The sequence below is a fragment of the Sceloporus occidentalis genome, unplaced genomic scaffold (assembly GCF_023333645.1).
Source record: "Sceloporus occidentalis isolate IW3139 unplaced genomic scaffold, rSceOcc1.0.p SCAF_514, whole genome shotgun sequence".
Taxonomy (NCBI): Eukaryota; Metazoa; Chordata; class Lepidosauria; order Squamata; family Phrynosomatidae; genus Sceloporus; species Sceloporus occidentalis.
In genome coordinates this window covers 26421-51336 of record NW_028317494.1, presented here as the reverse complement: position 1 = coordinate 51336, position 24916 = coordinate 26421, and the positions used below count along the sequence as shown (strand labels likewise).

General features: G+C 45.2%; 1 protein-coding gene across 1 annotated transcript in view; it reads left to right on the top strand.

The window, feature by feature from the left end:
• Positions 1-18916, top strand: part of LOC149271441 (stabilin-1-like) — a 45219-nt gene extending 26303 nt beyond the window's left edge. The window contains exons 35-49 of the mRNA XM_089507418.1: positions 45-170; positions 425-484; positions 1403-1579; positions 2766-2852; positions 13380-13523; positions 13821-13886; positions 14537-14702; positions 14985-15134; positions 15436-15540; positions 15740-15847; positions 16118-16314; positions 16517-16661; positions 17160-17293; positions 18162-18327; positions 18774-18916. Of these exons, the coding sequence (XP_089363544.1) occupies positions 45-170; positions 425-484; positions 1403-1579; positions 2766-2852; positions 13380-13523; positions 13821-13886; positions 14537-14702; positions 14985-15134; positions 15436-15540; positions 15740-15847; positions 16118-16314; positions 16517-16661; positions 17160-17293; positions 18162-18327; positions 18774-18916 (1974 nt within the window). The remainder of the gene's footprint in view (positions 1-44; positions 171-424; positions 485-1402; positions 1580-2765; positions 2853-13379; positions 13524-13820; positions 13887-14536; positions 14703-14984; positions 15135-15435; positions 15541-15739; positions 15848-16117; positions 16315-16516; positions 16662-17159; positions 17294-18161; positions 18328-18773) is intronic.
• The last annotated feature ends 6000 nt before the right edge of the window (positions 18917-24916 follow it).

The window sequence follows — 24916 nt, the reverse complement described above, 5'->3', positions numbered from 1 at the left end:
CATCCCCGTCCTAAAGGCCTAAAAACGATCTTATTCCATTTCAGGACGGCGTTTATTTAAATGATTTCGCTAAAATTACAAGAACGGATATAATTGCAACGAATGGCGTGGTCCACTTTATTGACAACGTTTTGTTTCCAGAGAGAAATGTGTCGGTCCGGCCGTATGGGGTATGTCCTCAAAAATGTGAGCGCGCTAATGATGTGACTTCCTGCGGCGGTGACAGCGCGCTGACGCTGCGGCTTCCTGCGGCGGTGACAGCGCGCTGACGCTGCGGCTTCCTGCGGCGGTGACAGCGCGCTGACGCTGCGGCTTCCTGCGTCGGTGACTGCGCGCTGACGCTGCAGCTTCCTGCACATTTACATGCTATCTCGAGTTGGGAAGCCTGTCTGTAAATAAATAAAACACCCGTTTCTTTCTACAGCCAAACATCACGGACGTGGCTGAACGTCATGGTTACTTTGTGTTTAGCCGACTGTTGCAGGTAAAGCTCTATTCTGTCTGTCTATCCATCCATCTATCTGTCTGTCCATGTCTGTCTGTCTATGTATCTATCCATCTGTCTGTCTATATCTATCTATGTATCTGTCTGTCCATGTATGTATCTGTCTGTCGTGTCTGTCCATGTATGTGTCTGACCATGTATGTGTCTGTCTGTCTATGTATCTATCCTATTGTGAATGCTCAATAACACAGATTCTTCCCAAAAGAGTTGAATAAGCAGATTTTAATTGCTCGTCATCAGCCAGACTGCTCTCCCTCCATGAAAACAACGCATGTCTCATATACCTTTACAAACAAGACAGCTACGTGCTAAGATCTGTCTATGTAGCAAGTGTCCTGAAATATACAGAAAGATACGGAAAACCATTCATCCTATTATGGTCAGTTTATGGCAAAGACCGTGTTTGCAGCTGAGATAATCAATCACTTCTTACCCCCTCATTGTGGTCCTTGGTCAGTTTCTTTTAACTTACTTGGAGCAAGAAATAGCCAACCACCTGTCCGCTCTTAACCTTTCATTGCACACAGAGTCACACAGAAAAGGACACTCAGGGTTAACATAGAAATGTCTGCTGAGAAGCTGAAGGCACATATTCAATATTCTATCTATGTATCTGTCTATTCTGCATCAAGTGTTACCCCGTGGGGCTGTGAGGCTGTGATCAGTCTGTTGCTTAAAGGTGAATTTACAAGCTACCAGCCCCTGCAGGTTCCGAAATGTGAGCGCCTGAGCCCAGAGCTCCGCGGAACGTGCTGAGGGCCGCCGGTGGCAGCGAGATGTCACGTGGATGATCCACAAACAGAAATCAGGGGACGGGGGGCAATAGGGAGAACATTCTGCTCAGTTCTGCCATCTCATACCCCAGGGTTGACGCAACCATCCTATCCATTTTAACAGGAATCCAGGCTGCTGCCCTTGGTTGATGACAAAATCCACCAGCCGTTCACAATGCTTTGGCCTACAGATGAAGCCTTTAATTCTCTCCCAGAGGAGCGGAAACAGTGGTTGTACCACGAGGATCACAGGGACAAGCTTGTGGCGTATCTTAAGATTCATATGATAAGGAACACAAAGGTAAAGTATGAGTAAAAGTCGGATTATTTACCTGCAAGCAAACAATATAATTCCCAAAATGGCAAATCCAGCATTTTTCTAGAAATAATAACAAGAAAAAGGCCGTTGCCGGTGAAATAAATATAAAAAAAAAAAAAGTGTCACAGCACCAAACACCAGAAAAAATATAAATATCGATATAATGGTGTAGAATAGGCTTTTTTCATGTTGTTCTTTTTTATATAAACGAAGTAAGAGAGTTTCTACACTCACTTGTTGTTGAGCAGCCTATTGGTATACTGGTGTGGGGTTAAAATTCACTGATACTACCTGTGTAGTGAATGAATGGCATTATATCTCGCTGTGCATGGAATAACAGAACTCTGGGAAATCATTTAAATTCACTGCTACTACCGGTGTAATGAATGAATGGCATCACGTCTCGCTGCGCATGGAATAACACAAAGCCCAGGGAAATCATTTAAACTCACTGCTACTACCGGTGTAGTGAATGAATGGCATTACGTCTCGCTGCGCATGGAATAACAGAACTCGGGGAAATCATTTAAACTCACTGCTACTACCGGTGTAGTGAATGAATGGCATTACGTCTCGCTGCACATGGAATAACAGAACTCGGGCAAATCATTTAAATTCACTGCTACTACCGGTGTAGTGAATGAATGGCATTACGTCTTGCTGCACATGGAATAACAGAACTCGGGGAAATCATTTAAACTCACTGCTACTACCGGTCTAGTGAATGAATGCCAATATGCCTCGCTGTGCATGGAATAACAGAACTCCAGGGAAATCATTTAAACTCACTGCTGCTACCGGTGTAGTGAATGAATGGCATCACGTCTCGCTGTGAATTACATTACGCTGAATTACATTGATAATAGGAGATGACAGACCGTCTGCAATTTGAACTGAAATTAAGATAATGTAAAGAGCTGTACTGTGATCAGGCAAGACATTTTGAAGTTTAGGTCTGTCGTAGCTGTGACCCCAGTTTGAAGACCTGTTTAACCTGTTGTTTTTTTTATCTGGGGTAACTGACATCAGCAAAGAAAGCAAGATTATTGCCAAATTGGGGACTTCTAAAAACCTTGCATTGATATAAAATCCTGGCCCTTTCCTCTAAGCTTAGCCTCAGTTTCCCACGTGTGTCTTGCAGGATAAATATAGTCTCTTTTCTTCCTAGATAATTGCGGCAAACCTTCCGCAGGCCAAATCTTTACGGACACTGCATGGCTCAACAGTCTCCTTTACATGCAGCCGAACAAACGTTGTAAGTACCCATTTTCCTTCATTACTAACCTTCACCCAGGGGCTGCAGTTGCTGCGGGTTCAGGAAACCTTTCCCTCTTTGCGTGCTTTTAGCACAGGATTGATTCTGCTATAAGCTGCTTACAAGCAGCCCTGGATTGCTCTGTGCCTGCGATGACCTCATACTCTGGAATAGTCTGTATATACAAGGCTCTAGAACACATGCTCCTTAGTGTTTACTGTATGCAGGGAATCCAGAGCCTCCAGTTACCGTTATCTGTAGTGATGGGAAGTTCGGATCAGTAAAGTGAATCGGTTCATTTCAAGTGATTCATTGAAATGAACCAACTCATGAACCGATTCATTGGTTCACTCAATGTGACTCACAGCAGGTCCTGCTTCCCAGTCTCTCCCTGCACTCGCACTCACACTGATGATTGGCCCCGCCCCTTTCTGCTTCCCAGTCCCTCTCTGCAGTCACACTGACAATTGGCCCCACCCATTTCCTTATAGTCCTTATATATTTCCTGCGTAATCAGGATTATTTGTTTATTTGCATTACACGCCAATGTATTGTGCAGTCATGTAATATGTGTTACACGCCAATGTATTGTACAGTCATGTAATATGTGTTACGTGTCGATGTACAATCATGTAATATGTGTTACACGTCGATGTATTGTACAGTCATGTAATATGTGTTACACGCCGATGTATTGTACAGTCATGTAATGTGCGTTATACACCAATGTATTGTACAGTCATGTTATATGTGTCCATACTGATCAGCAACTCAACTCACGGTAATGTGCAGTGTGAAGAAGACTCTGCACGGTTCAGTCAGTGAACTGATGACTCAGAACTGCTCCGAACAGTTAGTCGGTGAACTGGTGCCTTAGAACTGCTCGAACAGTTAGTCAGTGAACTGATGACTCCAAACTGCTCCGAACAGTTAGTCGGTGAACTGGTGACTCAGAACTGCTCTGATTCATCCGGTTCATTGAAAATAATTGTTGGAAAAATACTTATGTTATCGAAAATATTATTTGCTTACATATAAGGAAGTAGAAAATGTCATGTCCATGATATATGCACCAGTCCCCGCCAACACGCTTCCTCTATAATATTCTATATATATATAGAATAAAAGGTCAAGTCTGGGCCATTTTTAATTATGCAGCTTAATAGGTGTAACCTGCTTGAAAAGTAACCAATCATAATGATGCATGCTATTACAAGTAGATAAGATGCTATATAAACCATGTAATCTAAACATGTAATCAGACAATGCTTCGACTTTTGTGTGTTATGTGCCTTGTCTCGATTATGCGCATGATCTAAATAAAGGAAAACTCTTTCTCAAGAGAATTCGACCATTAATTCGACCAACATTTTGGTGCCCCGTGTGAGGAGGTCCTGACCGGAGACGGGGACGACGGTCCTGAGGAACTGCACCTCGAGAATCTGCATCTGGGGTAATATAAGTCCTCCAGCTAAGATTGCTGTTAACCAGAGGCACTTTGCGACATCGTCCCTGAAACCGGCAGCGTCCTCCCGAAGATTTAGTACGGTCTTCTCTTCAGAAATGTGAGTAGGAAAATATTTCTGGGAAATATTATAAGAGGTCAAAGTCTGTCAGGGACTACTGAAATAAATAACTGCGTATGCATTCGATAATAAGAAATAGTACTTGGAGTAATGAGACTGATCAGGAGAAATGTGCACAGGTAGTTAGTCATTATTTTTGTGATAACGAATTGTTGTTTGTAATTGTGACAATACTGTTGGGGTTGGTTGCGGCTTGTATTATTGTGAAAGAGTATCACAAGACCTTAAAGAGAAGAGCTCTTATGGTCCAGGGACAGCTATACCAACCCATGTCACAAATCTTGTCTGAATGAATCTGTGTGAATGACTGTTCAGGAGTCCTTTACGGCGAACGAACAGTTAATAAGGTTGTTGTTAATACGCCCCCCGGCATTTGTGAGAAGCTCTCTGTGATCAAGTGCTGGGATTGCAAGTGAACAACTTCGCTGCGAGAGTGATTTTCCTGCCTCTCCTGTCTAGGAACGGTATCTTATAAATACCAAGAGCTCTTTGTTTAACCCTGTCCAGATGTGGTATCTTATAAATACCAAGGGCTCTTTATTTCACTCTGTCTAGAAGCGGTATCTTATAAATACCGAGGGCTCTTTGTTTCACTCTGTCCAGACGTGGTATCTTATAAATACCAAAAGATTTTCCTTGTTTTCTGCTTTGCGGTGAGATTGTATCATGGGGAAATCCCACAGTAAGGGAAAGAAACAAAAGGATAAGAGTGTTTTCTTGTGGATAAAGAAAAAACCACTGAAAGGAGACAAACAGTTCATGTACAAACTTAATCCAGAAAATGTTAAGTATTGTAAGAGATGGAAAAGCAAATTTGATTTTGATTGTAAATTAACTGAAAGGGGATGTATAACCTTACTTGATAAAATCAAGGAAAAGGGTTCCTCCAAATATGGGAAAAATGGGAAAGAGGTTGCAGAAAGGTGGCTTAGAGAAGCACACATAAGAAATCAGGCTATAGAGCTAAAAAAGGCACAACAAATACTAATGTTAAAAGAAAAGGAGGATGACAATTTAACGCTGGCGGCAAAACAGCAGAATAATCCATCTGTTGCTGAAGCCCCTTCCCCTCCTACTTTGCAACCTGTGGTAACGGATAACAGTCCAAAGGATGTGGTTAATTTGTCTCCGCCTGTACTGGAACGTATTTATCCAGATCTTAGAGAGTTAAACCCAAGTAACCCTATCACTACTGTTTCTGTGATTCACCCTGTACCTACTCTGCCCCCAGAATACTCTGGCCCAGTCACCAGAGCAATGAATCGAATAATTACTAATTGTCAGGCAGGAGCTGATTATATCAGGCAATTCGAGAAAAATGCTATAGATGGTCAATATCCTATGATAGAGGTACCAAACCCAATGGGTGGACAAGAGGATGGTCACGGTAATAGACATCCATTAACCATGTGGGTATATAGAACATGGACAGAGGAGGATATTAAAAAAGCTACTGAGCATGTTAAAAATCCAAAAGAGGATCCCCAACAGTTTGAGACTGATATCCGAGGGCTCTGTAACAGTTACCGATTAAATGGTGAAGAAATAGAAAGAGCGTGTCGAAGGGTTTTGGGATCAGATTGGAGTTCAGTAGAACGGAACTGGAATGGGTACGATAATGCGGGACAACCACTCCCATGGGGTCATGTTGATTTAATTAACCGTTTAAACACTTTCATAACTGCTTGTACGACCAGATGGGCTCGTAGAACAAATTGGATGGAGATAAATAGATGTACCCAGAAGGATGGGGAGGATGTGGATCAATATTTTTATCGACTGAAAAAGGTCTTTGATATCTATAGTGGATTAACCCCACCTCCCGATCCAGATCCAAATTCTGCTTATGAGCAGCAGTTGAAAAATGCGTTTGTGTCTGAGACGCGTAAAGAGATAAATGCGTATGTCAGTAAACATATGGTTAACCTCCGTACTGCGTCATTGAATGATGTGTTGGAATATGCTAAGCATTCTGAAAAGTGGCACAAAGAAAGGGAGAAAAAGAAAGTGAGAGTAATGTTAGCGGGAGAGGAGTATGAAGGAACGTTGACAGGGAATAACGAAAGAAGAAGAGAGAGATTTCGAGGTCGTGGCCGGGGCAGAGGGTCATACCGAGGTAGAAGAGGTAGTGGTGATAGACGGTCACGTGGATGTTATAATTGCGGAAAGGAAGGTCATTGGGCGAAAGAGTGTCCCGAGCCAGACAAGAGAAAGCAGAACTCCCCAGAGCAATGACCAATACAGGAAAAAGAGACGTTGGATCTCAGTAATGTTCATGATGTGTTGTTATTGTCAAACTTGCCTGAAATTGATTTAATTGTAAATAACAAACGTGTAACATTTTTGGTTGATTCAGGGGCTTCGCGAACCCTATTGAATTATCCCACCTGCACGGGCATACAGAAAGGGACTGGTAAAATTTACATAAAGGGAGTAAATGGGAGGACACATACCGAAAGCTTATCTGTTCCCCTCCAAATACAACATCCAGAGTCTGGAAAAATAATTACCGCCAGTGTAATATTATCTGAGGTATGTCCCGTAAATCTCCTGGGAAGAGATCTGATTAGAGAGTTGGGAGTGCACATTGCACCCGTGGGAGACAAGTTTGATGTTACGGTGGGAAGAAGAAATAATTTTCAAGGACGGCATGATCATTACTACTATACTTTGAACATAGATTTTACTGAAAATAAGGGAAACATAATACAGGCTTTAGAACTTGTATATAAGACATTTGAGACCTGTGATCATTTACAAGTTCAGCATTCAAATGATTTTCATTGTACAATGTATGTTAAGAGAACAGCAGGAGGAGACGAGTACTATGAATCACACTTAAAAGACGAACGAAATACCATAATACAGACAGAATACTTTTACTGGACAGACAAAGGACAAGGGGCATTATCTTGTATATTAACACCCCGAATGACTGCACTTTTTCAAGGTATAACACCACATTTGTCTCTGTGTAAACAGCAAACTGATCAGTGGAAGTCTGTGGGAGATATGGTGTTGCGATGTGAGGTTAACCATTCGTGGAAAGGGGATAAAGGAGACATTGAATACAATGCTGAAATAAAGGCATATCGGCGACCGTTTTGTCGAAAATTTGTGGCTTATCCCGAAGTCCATCAGTGGGAAGACAATTTAATTTGACTATCATTAGAAGAAATACCTGATGACTTATGGTCCTCAGGACCTACTGATGTAGGACTAATGAAAGGGATTGAACCTGTAACTATAACACCAAAGGATACTTATAGACCTCATCAACGACAGTATCCCCTTAAACCTGAAGCCGAAGAGGGCATAGCACCAATAATAAGTGGTTTATTGGAAAAAGGGATCATTGTGCCTTGTCCAGATAGCCCTTGTAATACTCCTTTATTTCCTGTAAAAAAAGCAGAACCATCTAGTGGGTGGAGAATGGTTCAAGATTTACAAGCTGTAAATCGGGCAGTAATTCCACGTGCGCCCGTGGTACCAGATCCTAATACCTTACTAAATGAGCTTGACCCAGGAAATAGGTGGTTTTCTGTAATAGATGTAAGCAATGCTTTCTTTAGTATACCGCTGCATAAAGATAGCCAATTTTGGTTTGCTTTTACATTTAGAGGGAAAAGGTATACATTTACCAGATTGCCACAAGGTTACTGTGAATCACCTACTATTTTCTCACAAGCTATGAGTTCTAATATAGCCAAGTTCACTCCAGAATATGGGAGTCAAATACTGTTATATGTAGATGATATTCTGCTAGTATCTGACCATGAGGAAAAATGTCGAAAAGACACTATCGTGTTATTTATGTTTTTTTATGAATAAGAACATAAAGTCAATAAGAAAAAGTTACAATTTTGTAAAGAGACAGTACGTTACCTTGGATATAATATATCCCAAGAAGGTAAACATCTAGATGATGGGCGAAAAGAGACTGTGTTACATGCGCCACGTCCCATAACAAAAAAGCAAATGATGTCATTTCTTGGAATGACTAACTTTTATCGAACCTGGATACCAAACTATGCAGCCTTAGTAGCACCCCTTGCAGCTCTAATATACGATACGCCAATGGCCGCTGCGGATAAAATTCAGTGGACGCAAGAAGCAGATGATGCGTTCTGCCAAGTAAAGAAAACACTAGTAAACGCCTCTGTCCTAGGGTTGCCAAATTATGCTAAGGAGTTTGTGCAGACTGTGGATGTAAAAGAAGGGTATATGACATCAGTACTCACCCAAGAGCATGGGGGAAAGCAAAGGCCTTTGGCCTATTATTCTACACGTTTAGATCCAGTAGCGAGATCTACGCCTCCCTGTGTACAAGCAGTGATCGCAGCAGCCGAAGCCGTCAAAGCTTCAGCAGCCATTGTACTGTTTCACCCATTAATGCTAAAGGTCCCACATGCAGTGTCGATTATCTTGTTACAAAATAAGATTTCATATCTCAGCCCTGCAAGACATCTATCATGTATGACAGTGCTATTAGCACAACCATATATAACTATAGAAAGATGTACCATGTTTAACCCATCTTCTTTAGTTCCAGTAGAAATAGAAGGGGAACCGCATAATTGTATCGATGAAATCACAACCAGAATTCTACCACGAGAAGGGCTAACTGATAGTCCTCTAGAAGATCCTGATGAAACACTGTTTATTGATGGATCCTCAAAAAAGAATCCCGATGGCACAAATGCTACAGGTTATGCCATTGTAACTCAGACTGAAGTAATTAAGGCAGGTAAATTGCCCAATCATTTATCAGCCCAGGCGGCTGAATTAACGGCTCTCATAGAGGCCTGCAAATGGGCAGTAGACAAACGGGTGAATATCTATACCGACAGTCAATATGTGTTTTCTACTATATATGTGTTTGCACAACAATGGAAAAATAGAGGTATGATTACCTCCACAGGGAAACCGATAAATCATAGAGCCCTGATTGAAGAACTATTAACGGTTATACATCTACCAAAAGAAGTAGCTGTAATAAAGTGTGCAGCCCATACCAACAGCAAAGATTCTATAGCATTAGGCAATAACCGTGCAGATATTGAAGCAAAAAGGATTGCTCAAGAGATGTTTGCCATAATCACTCACGATATACAAATTGATCACCAGGTTTTGTATGATATGCAGCAGGCTGCCCCTATGTCTGAAAAGCGATATTGGCGGTCTAAACAAGCCACTCTATGTAACAAAATTTTTCACATTAACAACAAACCAATATTGCCGAAATCATTGTTTCGCTATGCAGCCTTATTGAGTTATGGGCTGAGCCATGTCTCAACAGGAGGGATGGTAGCCATCATAGATAAGGTATTTACAACATTCGGATTTCAAAATTACTCTAAAAAATTTTGTGCTAATTGTCTTATCTGTGCTCGATATAATCCACAGGGAAATCTCAAACCTGCTATTGGGAAGTTCCCCAACCCCGAGTATCCGTTTCAACATATTTGCATGGATTATATTGAACTAAACAAATGTGAAAATATGAGATATTGCCTAGTTATTGTTGATGCATTAACTAAATGGGTAGAAATATTCCCAACAGCCCACGCAGATGCAGATACAGTAGCTAAGGTCATGATAAAAGAAATCATTCCTAGATTTGGAATACCAGAAAGAATATACAGTGACAATGGGCCTCATTTTGTCAATCAACTAATCTCCAGATTTACACAAGTATTTGGTATACAATTAAAGAATCATTGCGCCTATCATCCTCAGTCAGCAGGGTTGGTAGAAAGAAACAATGGAACAATAAAGAATAAATTAAAAAAGACTATGGCAGAAACTGGGAAGAATTGGGTTTCTTGTCTACCTATGGTAAAATTGAGTATGCGTATTACACCTAATAAGCAGGGTCTCACCCCATTTGAAATAATGTACGGGAGACCCTATAGTTTGCCACAGATAAAGGTAAAAGAGGCAAATGATGAAAGGGAATTAACCCTAGCAGATTATATGGCAAAAATGCTGAATACCAGATCAATACAAACTGTGAATTCTCTTCCAGAGACACAAGAGCCAATTCCTGAGAAATTGAGCGTTGGAGATTGGGTACTAATAAGGATAATCAAACGAAAGAATTAGTCATCACCGAGGTGGGAAGGACCGTACCAAGTACTACTAACCACCCCCACGGCATGTAAGATAGCTGAGAGGAGTTGTTGGATACATCAGTCGCACTGTAAGAAGGTAACACCACTTGCTGGTAGTCACTCATTAAGTCTGGGTACAAAGGGGGGTCCAGACGATAGGTTGGACTCGTCTCAAGCCAGTGAAGAAATCCATTCCCCAAACCCTGAGTTGACGGCCAGGTAGGATGAAGGGGTGGTGCCTGCTTATAGTTTATTGGGTAGTGACTGATGCTATTCCTTTTTTTATTAAAAAGACTGAGTGGAATGAGAACAAGAAAGTGACCAAGTGGGAAGATACCAAAGCACAAAATCTGACTTTTTCACCAGCAGGAGATAGTTCTATTGAAATTGATCTGTGTAAACTGATTAATTGTAAAAATATTGAGCAAACAAGAAACTATGCTAAGTCCGATGTATATGTATGCTGGATGCCCGAAAGGCCCCCTAAAAGACAAAGCATAACATCATGTCTTGGATGGGATTATGCTATGTGGACAACAGCTAGTTACGATTGGGGATATGATATACCCGGGGCAAGAGCAAGTAGAATCAAAACAAGATTTTCTGTGAAAAGACTACGATCCGAATGTACAACCTTTAATAACTGTAATAAATTGTTATTTACTTTAAAGAAACCTATGAAGACGGATGAAAGACTATATACTATAGGTGTGTGGGTTTCCGGTAGAGACCCGCAGGGAACTTTCTTTTTGTCTTTTTCAGAAAATAAGGTCCAAGCAGAAAAAGAGTCTCAGATCCAGGAACAAAAACATATCGAGGAAATTGAGACAGGGATAATTCGGTATACCAATTTGAGTTCTATTGATCAAATTGCCCTGGAAGCAGGATTTCATGGAGATAACGTTTGGTTGGAATGGCTTCAATTTACTGTAAAAAGTCTAAACAAAGAGAATTGTATAGTCTGCGCAGAAGCCCGTCCGCAGTTGGCTACGGTGCCATTTCCATTAACAGAAGAGAATGATCCAGTCGGATTTGACTGCATAATAAAGCTCTTTGATGAGACTTATGCCCCACCAGGAAATGAAACTTGTCATACATTAGACTTGTTGTTTCCCAAGGTTAAAAGGGCTCAATTACCTCCAACAGTGCAAATATATGAGGGAAATTACACCTGTATGAAACTTCAGGGTGATAGCAGCTATTTCGATTATAAAGATTTGTCTAATTCACTATGTGTCGAGACTTTCTCCACAGGACTGCGACAGCCAACCCAGATGAGAGCAGATATTTGGTGGTTATGTGGAGACCGGAAAATAAAACCTTTTATCGATCCCAGAGGAAAAGGAAAATGTGCTGTAATACAGCTCATTGTACCTTTAAATTTGTTGACCTCACGGAAGGAACCAACCTCAAGGCCGAAAAGATCAATACAACCACAAGGATCGTTTGATGATCGAATATATATTGATGAAATTGGAGTACCACGAGGAGTTCCAAATGAGTTCAAAGCCCGAAACCAAATTGCTGCAGGTTTCGAATCAATCATTTTCTGGTGGAGTACAATAGCAAAAAATGTGGACTGGATAAACTACATCTATTATAATCAACAGCGGTTTGTGAATTATACTCGAGATGCTATTAAAGGAATACATGAGCAACTGGATGCGACCTCCCTTATGGCCTGGCAGAATCGAATGGCCTTGGACATGCTATTGGCCGAGAAAGGGGGCGTGTGCAAGATGTTCGGGAACCAATGCTGCACCTTCATACCAAATAATACCGCCCCTGATGGGAGCATCACCAAAGCCCTCGAAGGACTAACATCCTTGTCAAATGAACTTGCCGAGAATGCAGGAATACATAATGTATTCACCTCTTGGTTAGAAGGATGGTTCGGGCGATGGTCGGGAATGATAATGTCCGGAATAATTACTATCACTATAGTAGCCGCAGTATTGATATTCGGAGGATGCTGTTTTATTCCATGTTGCCGAGGACTTTTGAATAAGACAATTGATAAAGCTGTAAATCAGACTATGTACTCCCTGATCGACAAAGAAGAATGTGATCAATTATTAAGAGTATCTGAGACTCTACATATTAATGACGTTGTTGATATGAAAGATAAATTATCAGTGTTAATGACCGATACTGAAGATGAAGAGTCTGATATTTAATAATATTTTGATAAACAGGAGGGAAATGTTGGAAAAATACTTATGTTATCGAAAATATTATTTGCTTACATATAAGGAAGTAGAAAATGTCATGTCCATGATATATGCACCAGTCCCCGCCAACACGCTTCCTCTATAATATTCTATATATATATAGAATAAAAGGTCAAGTCTGGGCCATTTTTAATTATGCAGCTTAATAGGTGTAACCTGCTTGAAAAGTAACCAATCATAATGATGCATGCTATTACAAGTAGATAAGATGCTATATAAACCATGTAATCTAAACATGTAATCAGACAATGCTTCGACTTTTGTGTGTTATGTGCCTTGTCTCGATTATGCGCATGATCTAAATAAAGGAAAACTCTTTCTCAAGAGAATTCGACCATTAATTCGACCAACAATAATCGGTTCAAAAGAATGATTAGTTCATGAACTGGACATCACCAGTTATCTAGCAGTTTTTTATTTGCCTTCTCTGAATGGCTTTTCTACAAGATGTTGACACTCCAAAGGCGCCACTCATCTTATGTAGTGTTTTGTGCTAATAGTTAAATATCTATTTCTTTAAAATAGGCCTGAAAACATTAAACACAATTCATTCAAGATAAATGAAATCCGATTTCTGCGTTTGCTGTGTCCCTGTAGGGCGATATCATGGTGGATGAGAATAATGGGCGAATAATCCAGCGGCACATGGAGTTTGGAACCGGCATCGCTCATGGTATCGACCAGTTGTTGGAACCGCCTGATATCGGGGCACGCTGTGATGAGTATCGGAGCTCCATCATAGTAAGTGAATGGCGAGTTAGGAAATTTATGAACGGCTGCATCAGGAACCTTAACTGCCGGTGCTCACAACTACCCTACGCAGCTGCCGGTGCTCACAACTACCCTACGCAGCTGCCGGTGCTCACAACTACCATGCAAAGCTGCTAATGCACACACCTGTTATAGACATCCTCCTATAGATCATCCTCCAGCCAGTCTCGCCTGTTCTAGCTGTCTGTGAATATGTTTTAGTCTGTTGTTGTTATAATAATAATATTATTATTATTATTATTTTATTATTATCTGTGGTGCTTGCAGGCCCTCAATCAGCGATGCGGGCTGTGTGGGTTCGAGTACGCCTGTCCAGAGGGAACTATGGATTCGGTGAGAACTGGAAATGGATCGTTCATTAATAATTGCTCTTAGTACTTTTATGGTATTTAAAAAAAACAAAAACAAAAAACAACAAAAAAAAAAACTCTTAAAGGCAGAAATACTGCGAGTTTTAGCCAACTTATTATCTACAGAGATAAATACATCTAACTTTTTCATTTCTTCTCGATCTATGGCACTTTCTTCATAAATTGGGGGTAGGTGGCAAGCCAGGAAAGGGTTCACGGTGAGTTTTCAATGTCATTAACTAAATAAATCTGGACTGGGAGGCACTGGATGTTCACGGTGCCTCGTCTCCTTCCACGTTCCTCCGACAACACATGTTGCAAATCTTTAACCCAGACCTTTATTCTACCAGCTTCCTGGTCATCTTTACCTCGTCTCCATCCCGCCCCTGCTGCCCTTCTCCCCTATTTCAACATCCAGCCCCCTCTTCTAAGTGCGTCTCCCTTTTTCCTCCATCCTGCCCTGCTGTCCTCCATAGTTCTCCTGCCCCCTCTCATCGGTCCGTCTCCATCCCCTCTCCTCCTCTCACAGGTTGGATAGTGATATTCGGTCCAGGTTATTTCCTCTCTGGAGGAGCTGACTCTCTTCTGTGATTTCATGTATTAGTAGACGATGATGCTCTGCGTCTCTTTCAGGGAAGGACCAGGCAATGCTCGCCTCGCGCAAACAGAATGAGGTATTGGAATCGTCACAGAATGTTCTTCAACCCGCATTACGGGTTAGGATATTGCAAAAAGATCTGCTACTTGGTGGGCTGGCAACCGGAATGCTGCGGGAACCATTACGGAAAGGACTGTCACGGTGAGAAGTGTGTAGACGGTTAGACAGACTGAGAGGCGCACTGAGAACGTTCAGTCGATTTGCTGTATTCTCGCAGAAGAGATATCTGCGCAGGATCGAGGTAATGGATGCATTACCCACTGTTTTCCCATGGCCTTACCCTATATTGCCACTGCTGCCCTTTCTGTGGCAATACCAGACAGGTGTAAGGAGCCCTACTGCCCCGGCCGTTATCTCTTCAGCTTTACGCCAGCACATTTATTGTTGCATTTCTGCAGAGAATGATGTAATGAAATATTTTAGTGTGTCCCGGTGGATTGGAAGCCCCATGCAGCAAGCGTGGCACCTGCAGCGATGGGATGGCCGGTACCGGGGTCTGCAGCTGTTCTCAAGGATTTGAAGGGACCGCTTGCGAATTGTGTGCTCCGGGCAGATACGGTCCGGACTGCAAAGGTACTGAACATGATGACCCGTGGCTGCCTGCTGCGCATGGCCGGTTAATATATTGATATATGAATGTCTAGTGACCGGTTCATAAACACGTTGAACAATGAACTGGACTCGCGAAGACGTCTCCTGGAAAGATGGAGTATTTGTGGCTTTTGCAGTGTGGGTTTAGGGTTAATGTGTTCCCTGGCGGCCGTGTTATTTTTTGTCACTGCCAGTAATTAGAGAGGTTGCCAAAGCTCTGTGAGGGGAACCGTCGCCGCGTTCTGGTCTCTCGTAGTAACGAGCGTTCCGACTCGCTTTCCAGGCTGTAACTGTACGGAGAACGGGGTTTGTAACGATGGCGTTTCTGGAGATGGATGGTGTTTCTGTAACGAGAATTGGGCTGGTGAAAAGTGTGAAATACGGTTAGGTAAGTAAAAGCCACACAATCGTTTAAACAAATAGTGCATTCACAGGCCACGAATTCTCCCTAAATTACGGATAAAAGGGTGACCACGAGGGGATGGCTGGGTGACAAGAGGCAGAAGGCTGGGGGTTTAAGGGGTAAATTCAGAGGGTGGGGGGTCTCGGTAACCAGATCCTTCTGCATTCAGTGACTCTCGTTTCAGATGTGAAGCCCGTGTGTTCGCCCGCATGTCACGAAAATGCCACCTGCAGGTTAAACAACACATGTGAATGTTCCCCGTATTATGAGGGCGATGGGAGATCCTGCAGCGGTAAGTTGCCGCGTGCAGCGGTTTTATGGTCATGGGCTCGGTGACACGAGGCGGCGAGGCACTAGTGATCATCCGTGTGCACCTGGCACCCTGGGGACCTAGACGTGGCTCTGTAAATATTGGAAGTTACTATCATCTTATCTTCTACATTCAGGGGATCTCCGTCTCCTCATGTAAACGTGGCAGAATGTGTAAAAATACCCGTCTGTTCTGCGGCGTTGCAGCAAATGCAGATCCGAAGAATGTTTTGTAATGTCTGTTTTTGTGCAGCAATCGACCTCTGCAAGGAAGACAACGGGGGCTGCAGCACCCACGCCACGTGCAGTCAGTCCGGCGCGGGGCCCGTCACGTGCGGCTGTCTCTCGGGGTACGAGGGAGATGGTTTTGTTTGTATTGAGGTCGATCTGTGCGCTGATGGCTTTAACGGGGGCTGCAGTGAACACGCAACCTGCATATATACCGGTCCGGTAGGTCAAACCCTTTTATACAATTCCTGTGACAGCCGTTTGTCCCACGCGTACGCCGCATATAGAACGGAAAAGGCAAGAATGCCGTATCTGGCCCCAGGGCCTCCAGTGGGACATCTATGATGTAAATGATTAGTGTTGCTTTGCAAGGGATGTGTCCGTTGACGTGCTTCTTTTCTGCCCCACTGATAATTTCTTGCAGAACACGCGGAGATGTGAGTGTCACGAGGGCTTTGTAGGGAATGGAGTCCAGTGTCTGGAGAAAGCGATCCCCCCCGCGGACCGCTGCCTGCAAAATAATGGAGACTGTCACCCGGTGGCAACATGCGCAGACCTGCATTTCCAAGGTTTGATGATATTTTATTTCTCACGGGGAAATCGGCGCTAATAGTTACCGTTCAGTATAATCCAGGAGCGGCAGGAGCCACGGCAAAAGCTTCCGCGTGTCCATCCTTGTGACAGATCAGGACGCACGGCCTCTCCGATGTACCCGGAGGTCTGTGACCAGTCCTCGCAAACATACATAGAGTGCATTATACAACGCCAGGGAATACGATGGCGCTATGCGACCTAATAAATAGAGTGCTGCAAAATTGCGACCACGCAGCAGCCGCGCATTCACTATCATGCAATCAAATTAAAATGAGGACAGAACAATATCGCCATCTAAATGCCACGTACTTAATCTATATGAAACGTGTGGCCCCTAATAAGAGTGGTTATTAGAAGCAGGCAGATTATTGTCCCGGGGGCGATGCCGTGGATCTGTTATCGTATGTACGTAGAAATAGACTGTAAAGATGATGTCATCGATGGCGGCTTCACTTTAAACCTGTCAATTCCAGAAAAATTGGCAGGCGTTTTCCATTACCGGTCCCCGAGAGGACAGTACAAGCTCACGTACCCCCAGGCAGTGAAGGGGTGCGCCTCGGAAGGTGCCACGATTGCCACGTTCAGCCAGCTCTCTGCTGCCCAACAGGTAAAACATAACTCGGCCAGGAGATAATTAACCTATTCATTATACAGGGCATCTCACTGATTTACCTATCCATTATACAGGGCATCTAGCTGATTTACCTATACATTATACAGGGGCCAGTCACTGATTTATCTATACATTATACAGGGGGCCGGTCACTGATTTATCTATACGTTATACGGGGCCGGTCACTGATTTATCCATACATTATACGGGGGCCGGTCACTGATTTTTCTATACATTATGCGGGGCCGGTCACTGATTTATCCATACATTATACGGGGGGCGGTCACTGATTTATCTATACATTATACAGGGGGCCGGTCACTGATTTATCCATACATTATACAGGGGCCAGTCACTGATTTATCTATACATTATACAGGGGGCCGGTCACTGATTTATCTATACGTTATACGGGGCCGGTCACTGATTTATCCATACATTATACGGGGGCCGGTCACTGATTTTTCTATACATTATGCGGGGCCGGTCACTGATTTATCCATACATTATACGGGGGGCGGTCACTGATTTATCTATACATTATGCGGGGCCTGTCACTGATTTATCCATACATTATATGGGGCCGGTCACTGATTTATCTATATGTTATATGGGGCCGGTCACTGATTTATCTATACATTATACAGGGCTCAGCCCTTCCTGCAGGAGAAGCTCCCAGGGTTGCCTCTTCAAAAATGTTCAGTGAAGGCAGAGAGAGGGAAGGCTCAGCGCTCCTGCAAACTCTCAGTTTAGTGAATAAACCCTTCTTGCATAATATGTCCCTGAAATGTGAAAATATTTTTCTTTGTTGTTTTATTTTTGAAACTGAAAGATTTATTTGCTTTGGACTTTGAAACAATAGCTGGGTTTCCACCTCTGCTCCGTTGGATGGCTCCATAACCAGACAGCCGGCTATCCCACCGCGTACGCGAGTCCGAGCTGCGGCTCCGGCCACGTTGGGATAGTGGATTATAAGAAGCGAATGAATGGCAGCGAGGAGTGGGATGTATTCTGCTACCGTGTCCAAGGTAAGGACCACCAGAAAGGGGCATGTTTTTGTTATTGAGGACGGATTCTTCTGGGCACGTTTTTGTGGGTTCGGGGGGTTCACGTTCCGGTTTTGATCTCTGATGGGGTTTTTGTAGCTGAATCAAGGACAACAAACGAAAGCAGTTGTGGTTATTTTCTTTTTGAAAGTGAGTGGCGCTCACGCCATTTCTCCCCATTGAGTTTCCATTTTCTGCGTCACACAATACCTTTTCAGGGTCGCATTGGGCCCCTGGTTGATAATCTGACGATGGGGCTGATGCGAGACCCGTAATCCTTTCATCGGTCTGGATGTATTGCTTTGTCTTTCTCACATCTAGTTCAAATGTAACGACCACATGAAGCGCTGCGGGAGTTGTTGGCGCCATATAAATAACAGTTTAATAATCTATTATTAATAACAAATGCTTTGTCCTCTTCCTTCCAGATGTCCGGTGTTCCTGTCCTGCGGGGTATGTGGGCGATGGTAGTTTCTGTAATGGAAACTTACTGGAAGTATTGGAGGCTGCTCCAAATTTATCATATTTCTTCTCGGTGAGAGCCCATCAACCTGCAAAAATCATACAATGAACAAGAAACCTAACCCAGGATGGGATATAAACAGGACTGCAAATAAGGGCTTTTATTAATGAAACAGAGCTCGACCACAACATATGGCCAATTTTCTCTAGGAATAATATGTCTTTCTCCTTCCGTAGATGCTGTAGAGTTAGACCAGCTGTCGTGGGCCAGCAGGACATGATACTGGATTAACTGGGGATCGGCAGGAGTGAGAGGCAGTCGAGGCCGGGCATGATACTGGATTAACTGGGGATGGAGAGGAGTGAGAAGCAGTCGAGGCCGGGCATGATACTGGATTAACTGGGGATGGAGAGGAGTGAGAAGCAGTCGAGGCCCGGCATGATACTGGATTAACTGGGGATGGAGAGGAGTGAGAGGCAGTCGAGGCCGGGCATGATACTGGATTAACTGGGGATGGAGAGGAGTGAGAGGCAGTCGAGGCCGGGCATGATACTGGATTAACTGGGGATGGAGAGGAGTGAGAAGCAGTCGAGGCCGGGCATGATACTGGATTAACTGGGGATGGAGAGGAGTGAGAGGCAGTCGAGGCCGGGCATGATACTGGATTAACTGGGGATGGAGAGGAGTGAGAGGCAGTCGAGGCCGGGCATGATACTGGATTAACTGGGGATGGAGAGGAGTGAGAGGCAGTCGAGGCCGGGCATGATACTGGATTAACTGGGGATGGAGAGGAGTGAGAAGCAGTCGAGGCCGGGCATGATACTGGATTAACTGGGGATGGAGAGGAGTGAGAAGCAGTCGAGGCCGGGCATGATACTGGATTAATTGGGGATGGAGAGAAGTGAGAGGCAGTCGAGGCCGGGCATGATACTGGATTAATTGGGGATGGAGAGGAGTGAGAGGCAGTCGAGGCCGGGCATGATACTGGATTAACTGGGGATGGAGAGGAGTGAGAAGCAGTCGAGGCCGGGCATGATACTGGATTAACTGGGGATGGAGAGGAGTGAGAGGCAGTCGAGGCCGGGCATGATACTGGATTAACTGGGGATGGAGAGGAGTGAGAGGCAGTCGAGGCCGGGCATGATACTGGATTAATTGGGGATGGAGAGGAGTGAGAGGCAGTCGAGGCCGGGCATAATACTGGATTAATTGGGGATGGAGAGGAGTGAGAGGCAGTCGAGGCCGGGCATGATACTGGATTAACTGGGGATGGAGAGGAGTGAGAAGCAGTCGAGGCCGGGCATGATACTGGATTAACTGGGGATGGAGAGGAGTGAGAGGCAGTCGAGGCCGGGCATGATACTGGATTAACTGGGGATCGGCAGGAGTGAGAGGCAGTCGAGGCCGGGCATGATACTGGATTAACTGGGGAAGGAGAGGAGTGAGAGGCAGTCGAGGCCGGGCATGATACTGGATTAACTGGGGAAGGAGAGGAGTGAGAGGCAGTCGAGGCCGGGCATGATACTGGATTAACTGGGGATGGAGAGGAGTGAGAAGCAGTCGAGGCCGGGCATGATACTGGATTAACTGGGGATGGAGAGGAGTGAGAGGCAGTCGAGGCCGGGCATGATACTGGATTAACTGGGGATGGAGAGGAGTGAGAGGCAGTCGAGGCCGGGCATGATACTGGATTAACTGGGGATGGAGAGGAGTGAGAGGCAGTCGAGGCCGGGCATGATACTGGATTAACTGGGGATGGAGAGGAGTGAGAGGCAGTCGAGGCCGGGCATGATACTGGATTAACTGGGGATGGAGAGGAGTGAGAAGCAGTCGAGGCCGGGCATGATACTGGATTAACTGGGGATGGAGAGGAGTGAGAGGCAGTCGAGGCCGGGCATGATACTGGATTAATTGGGGATGGAGAGGAGTGAGAAGCAGTCGAGGCCGGGCATGATACTGGATTAACTGGGGATGGAGAGGAGTGAGAGGCAGTCGAGGCCGGGCATGATACTGGATTAACTGGGGATGGAGAGGAGTGAGAAGCAGTCGAGGCCGGGCATGATACTGGATTAACTGGGGATGGAGAGGAGTGAGAAGCAGTCGAGGCCGGGCATGATACAGGATTAATTGGGGATGGAGAGAAGTGAGAGGCAGTCGAGGCCGGGCATGATACTGGATTAACTGGGGATGGAGAGGAGTGAGAAGCAGTCCAGGCCGGGCATGATACTGGATTAACTGGGGATGGAGAGGAGTGAGAGGCAGTCGAGGCCGGGCATGATACTGGATTAACTGGGGATGGAGAGGAGTGAGAGGCAGTCGAGGCCGGGCATGATACTGGATTAACTGGGGATGGAGAGGAGTGAGAAGCAGTCGAGGCCGGGCATGATACTGGATTAATTGGGGATGGAGAGGAGTGAGAGGCAGTCGAGGCCGGGCATAATACTGGATTAATTGGGGATGGAGAGGAGTGAGAGGCAGTCGAGGCCGGGCATGATACTGGATTAACTGGGGATGGAGAGGAGTGAGAGGCAGTCGAGGCCGGGCATGATACTGGATTAACTGGGGATGGAGAGGAGTGAGAAGCAGTCGAGGCCGGGCATGATACTGGATTAACTGGGGATGGAGAGGAGTGAGAGGCAGTCGAGGCCGGGCATGATACTGGATTAATTGGGGATGGAGAGGAGTGAGAGGCAGTCGAGGCCGGGCATGATACTGGATTAACTGGGGATGGAGAGGAGTGAGAAGCAGTCGAGGCCGGGCATGATACTGGATTAACTGGGGATGGAGAGGAGTGAGAGGCAGTCGAGGCCGGGCATGATACTGGATTAATTGGGGATGGAGAGGAGTGAGAGGCAGTCGAGGCCGGGCATGATACTGGATTAACTGGGGATGGAGAGGAGTGAGAGGCAGTCGAGGCCGGGCATGATACTGGAAGCAAGAGTTGGGAGGGGGTGTCTTTTACGTTTGGCGCAGAGCATGTTACGTGACTCACACTTCGTCTCTTCTTCAGATGCTGATTAATTACGCCAATGATTCGGAGAGGGGCGCTCAATTTCTTGAATACCTTTCAAACGGAACCTCGTTTAAAACGTTATTTGTGCCTGAAGACAGCAGCCTTGAGAAGAATTTGGTATGTGGCTCAAATAAAACCCATTTCCAGCAGTGGAACCACCATAGGTTCGGCACGTGTCGTGGCGCAGGGTCTGCTGCATGAGAATGGAGATTTATTAACAGAACGTATGGCGTGTTTTGCAGACGTTAACCTGGCGTGACCTGGAACATCATGTGTCTCAGACAGATGTCCTGCTGTCATACGGAAACCTCACGAGTGGCATTATTCTGCCTTCAAGACTCGGGTTCAATCTAACGATTTCAGTCTCAGCCTCCAACAGCAGCGCATCTCCGGTGAGTATTTTCTGCCATTGTCTCTAATCAGGGGAGCCACGTCCTGGGGTAAAGCTTTAGCTTTAATGACGTTTGTTCTATTGTCCATTTTAACTGGAATTATGAATGAATTCGGGGCCAGGAGACTGGAGCTAGCGGCCCAGCTAGCATTAACATTTTGGGTCTGGACCCCACTCTGGCCCTTTGTTACCTCTACGGGGTCAGTTCCTTCCTGGTACCTCCTTAGAGGATTGTTTAACCCATTCATATTAGTCTATTTTATAAAATATTATCAGCTCTTTCATTTGTGCTACTGTTCTCTTCCCAGTGCTCTAAAGTTGTGAACGACAGGAATATCATTCACTGGGATATACCGGCTTTCAACGGGATTCTCCATGTCATAAATGGACCCCTAATAGCACCCCTTGTGCAGGTAATAAGGGGTAACAATAACAATTCCAGCAAAATATTGTCAAAAATGTAATTTAAAACAATCTCTGTGTAAATGTACTTTCTTTGATGTTTATTCAGGAAGCAGATGAAAGCCACGCGACCCCTGTGATGGCTGTGAGTTTGGTGGCCGCGGTGCTGGCTGCGTCGCTGCTAATTTCTGCTGCCATCTGTTTCTTCTACAGGCGACAGACCAAAGGCTTCCGATTCAGACGTTTTAAGGTGAGTCTGAACCCGACTGCATTAAAAGGCCTGGGGACAGTTAGTGCTTTCAGGCGCCATGTCCGGCAAACAAACTGGACTTTTTCCACACTCAGGAATTGCACGTTAAATAATGCAGACCACAGGGGGTCCCCTCCGCTAGCTTTTGCCTCATTATTATTTGCACTGGGGCTTGGCAGGCACGGCTGCACCATAATGCACCGCAAACACGTGCGACGAATCCCCGCGGCCACCTTACTGTAGCTTCCGTTTACTTTCTAAAGTTTGAAGATTTGCTTGTCCTCTTATTGTTAGCCTGTAATCGAACGTAATAATCTATATCGAACATGAGCCCGAACTGTGCACACGTGGTCACCTTAGCCACGGCAGCTTCCGTGACTCCTGCTTTGAAATACTGAATAAATCAGATGAAACGTGGAATATTTCTTTCTGTCACAGTCTGATGATGATGATGATGATGATGATGGAGATACAGCCGAACATCCAAACCCTCTCCTTGTCTCCATCCCTAATCCCGTGTATGGTGAGAGCGGCCTATTCCATGAAGCTTTTGAGGTAATAACGATCCCCAGGGGGGGTCAGCTTGTTGGGCGTTTGGGGCAGATTGACTTTGTGGAGATTCTTACTGCTCAGCAACATTTACGGGCCTGGCTCATGTGCTGAACACAGCCGGTGTCGGCGATTCGTGGGTAGCGCTATTACATGGCTTCGTTGACATAAAAGCCACGTGACAATTGTGATCAGCACACGGCTTTCTAATGCAAACTTAACATTCTTATTACTCTGCAGGAACCCGGTGGCGGCGGGATGCGCTCAGATTCCTATCAAATATTTCAATGAATCCCTGAGAAATGTGAGGCCGGGGAGCCGAGACAGAGCAAAGGGAAGAGGGCGAGTGCTCCTTCGCCGAGACCCCGCAGTCATCACATGTGGAGCGAGACAGCCCCCGTCTCTCAGCCCGAACGCGCAGCATTTTCTCATCATTCTTCCTAGTCCTGAAATCAGACGCGGCGACTGGCTGGACGGACTTCGCCATCCGATGCCACTCCTGCCGACCCCCTAAATCAGTTTAAAAAAAAATAGATTACCTAAAACAAAAATCAGCTGGAAATCAATAATTTTTCATCGACCGTCATATCCGTGTCGTTACGGTAATAAAAATAACCAGGTGTGATTTAACCTTTTTGAAAGTGAATAAATGTATATATTTTACAGTAATTAAAGCAGAATTTTAACTTCAAAATTTTTTTTTTATTTAAATCTGTAAATTCAACAAAGAAAAACGCTGCATCCCCAGCACGCGGCACGGAAGGAATAGCCGGCGGTTTTTATGCCCCGCTCCCGGTAGAACAGACTGCCACAGTTTTTTGTCGGTGAAACGCGCGGGCGCAGTCACGGCGCTTTACACTCAGTTTAGTAAGACAGGGGTTTCCAGGTTTCTATCCCTGCCGTTAAAAGCCTCCCTCTTCGCACCGGACGAGACCCCGGGGTTATTCTATTCTTTACTTGGCGGCGGTTTCATCAGATTCTCCTCCGCGTTTCGCTCGTACTGCCGCTCTGACTGCCGCCTTCTGTAAACATCATCTGCCAAAAAACACAGCATCTCATCGGGTGGAGGCCACGGAAAGCATCTGTCACCCATCACTCCGGCCATTCAGCTTTTACGGGCGCAGCGGCTCTCGCGGACACCCCCCACACACGGGGCGCAGCGGCTCTCGCGGACACCCCCACACACACGGGGCGCAGCGGCTCTCGCGGACACCCCCACACGCGGGCGCAGCGGCTCTAGCGGACACCCCCCACAACCGGGGCGCAGCGGCTCTCGCGGACACCCCCCCCCCCACAGGCGCAGCGGCTCGCAGGGCTTTAGGGTCGGGGTTCTTGGCTCTGGATCCGTTCTTGGCCCTCCCAGCAACCCGGAAACTTACAGAAAGTCTCTTTGCCGATCCGAACGTTAATCATAAACCATTCCATGGCGCCTCCGAGAACGAAGAAGAAGGGCAGGAACCTGTAAATCCCAAACCGCCGCTTCCCGGGGACTAACGCGAGGAA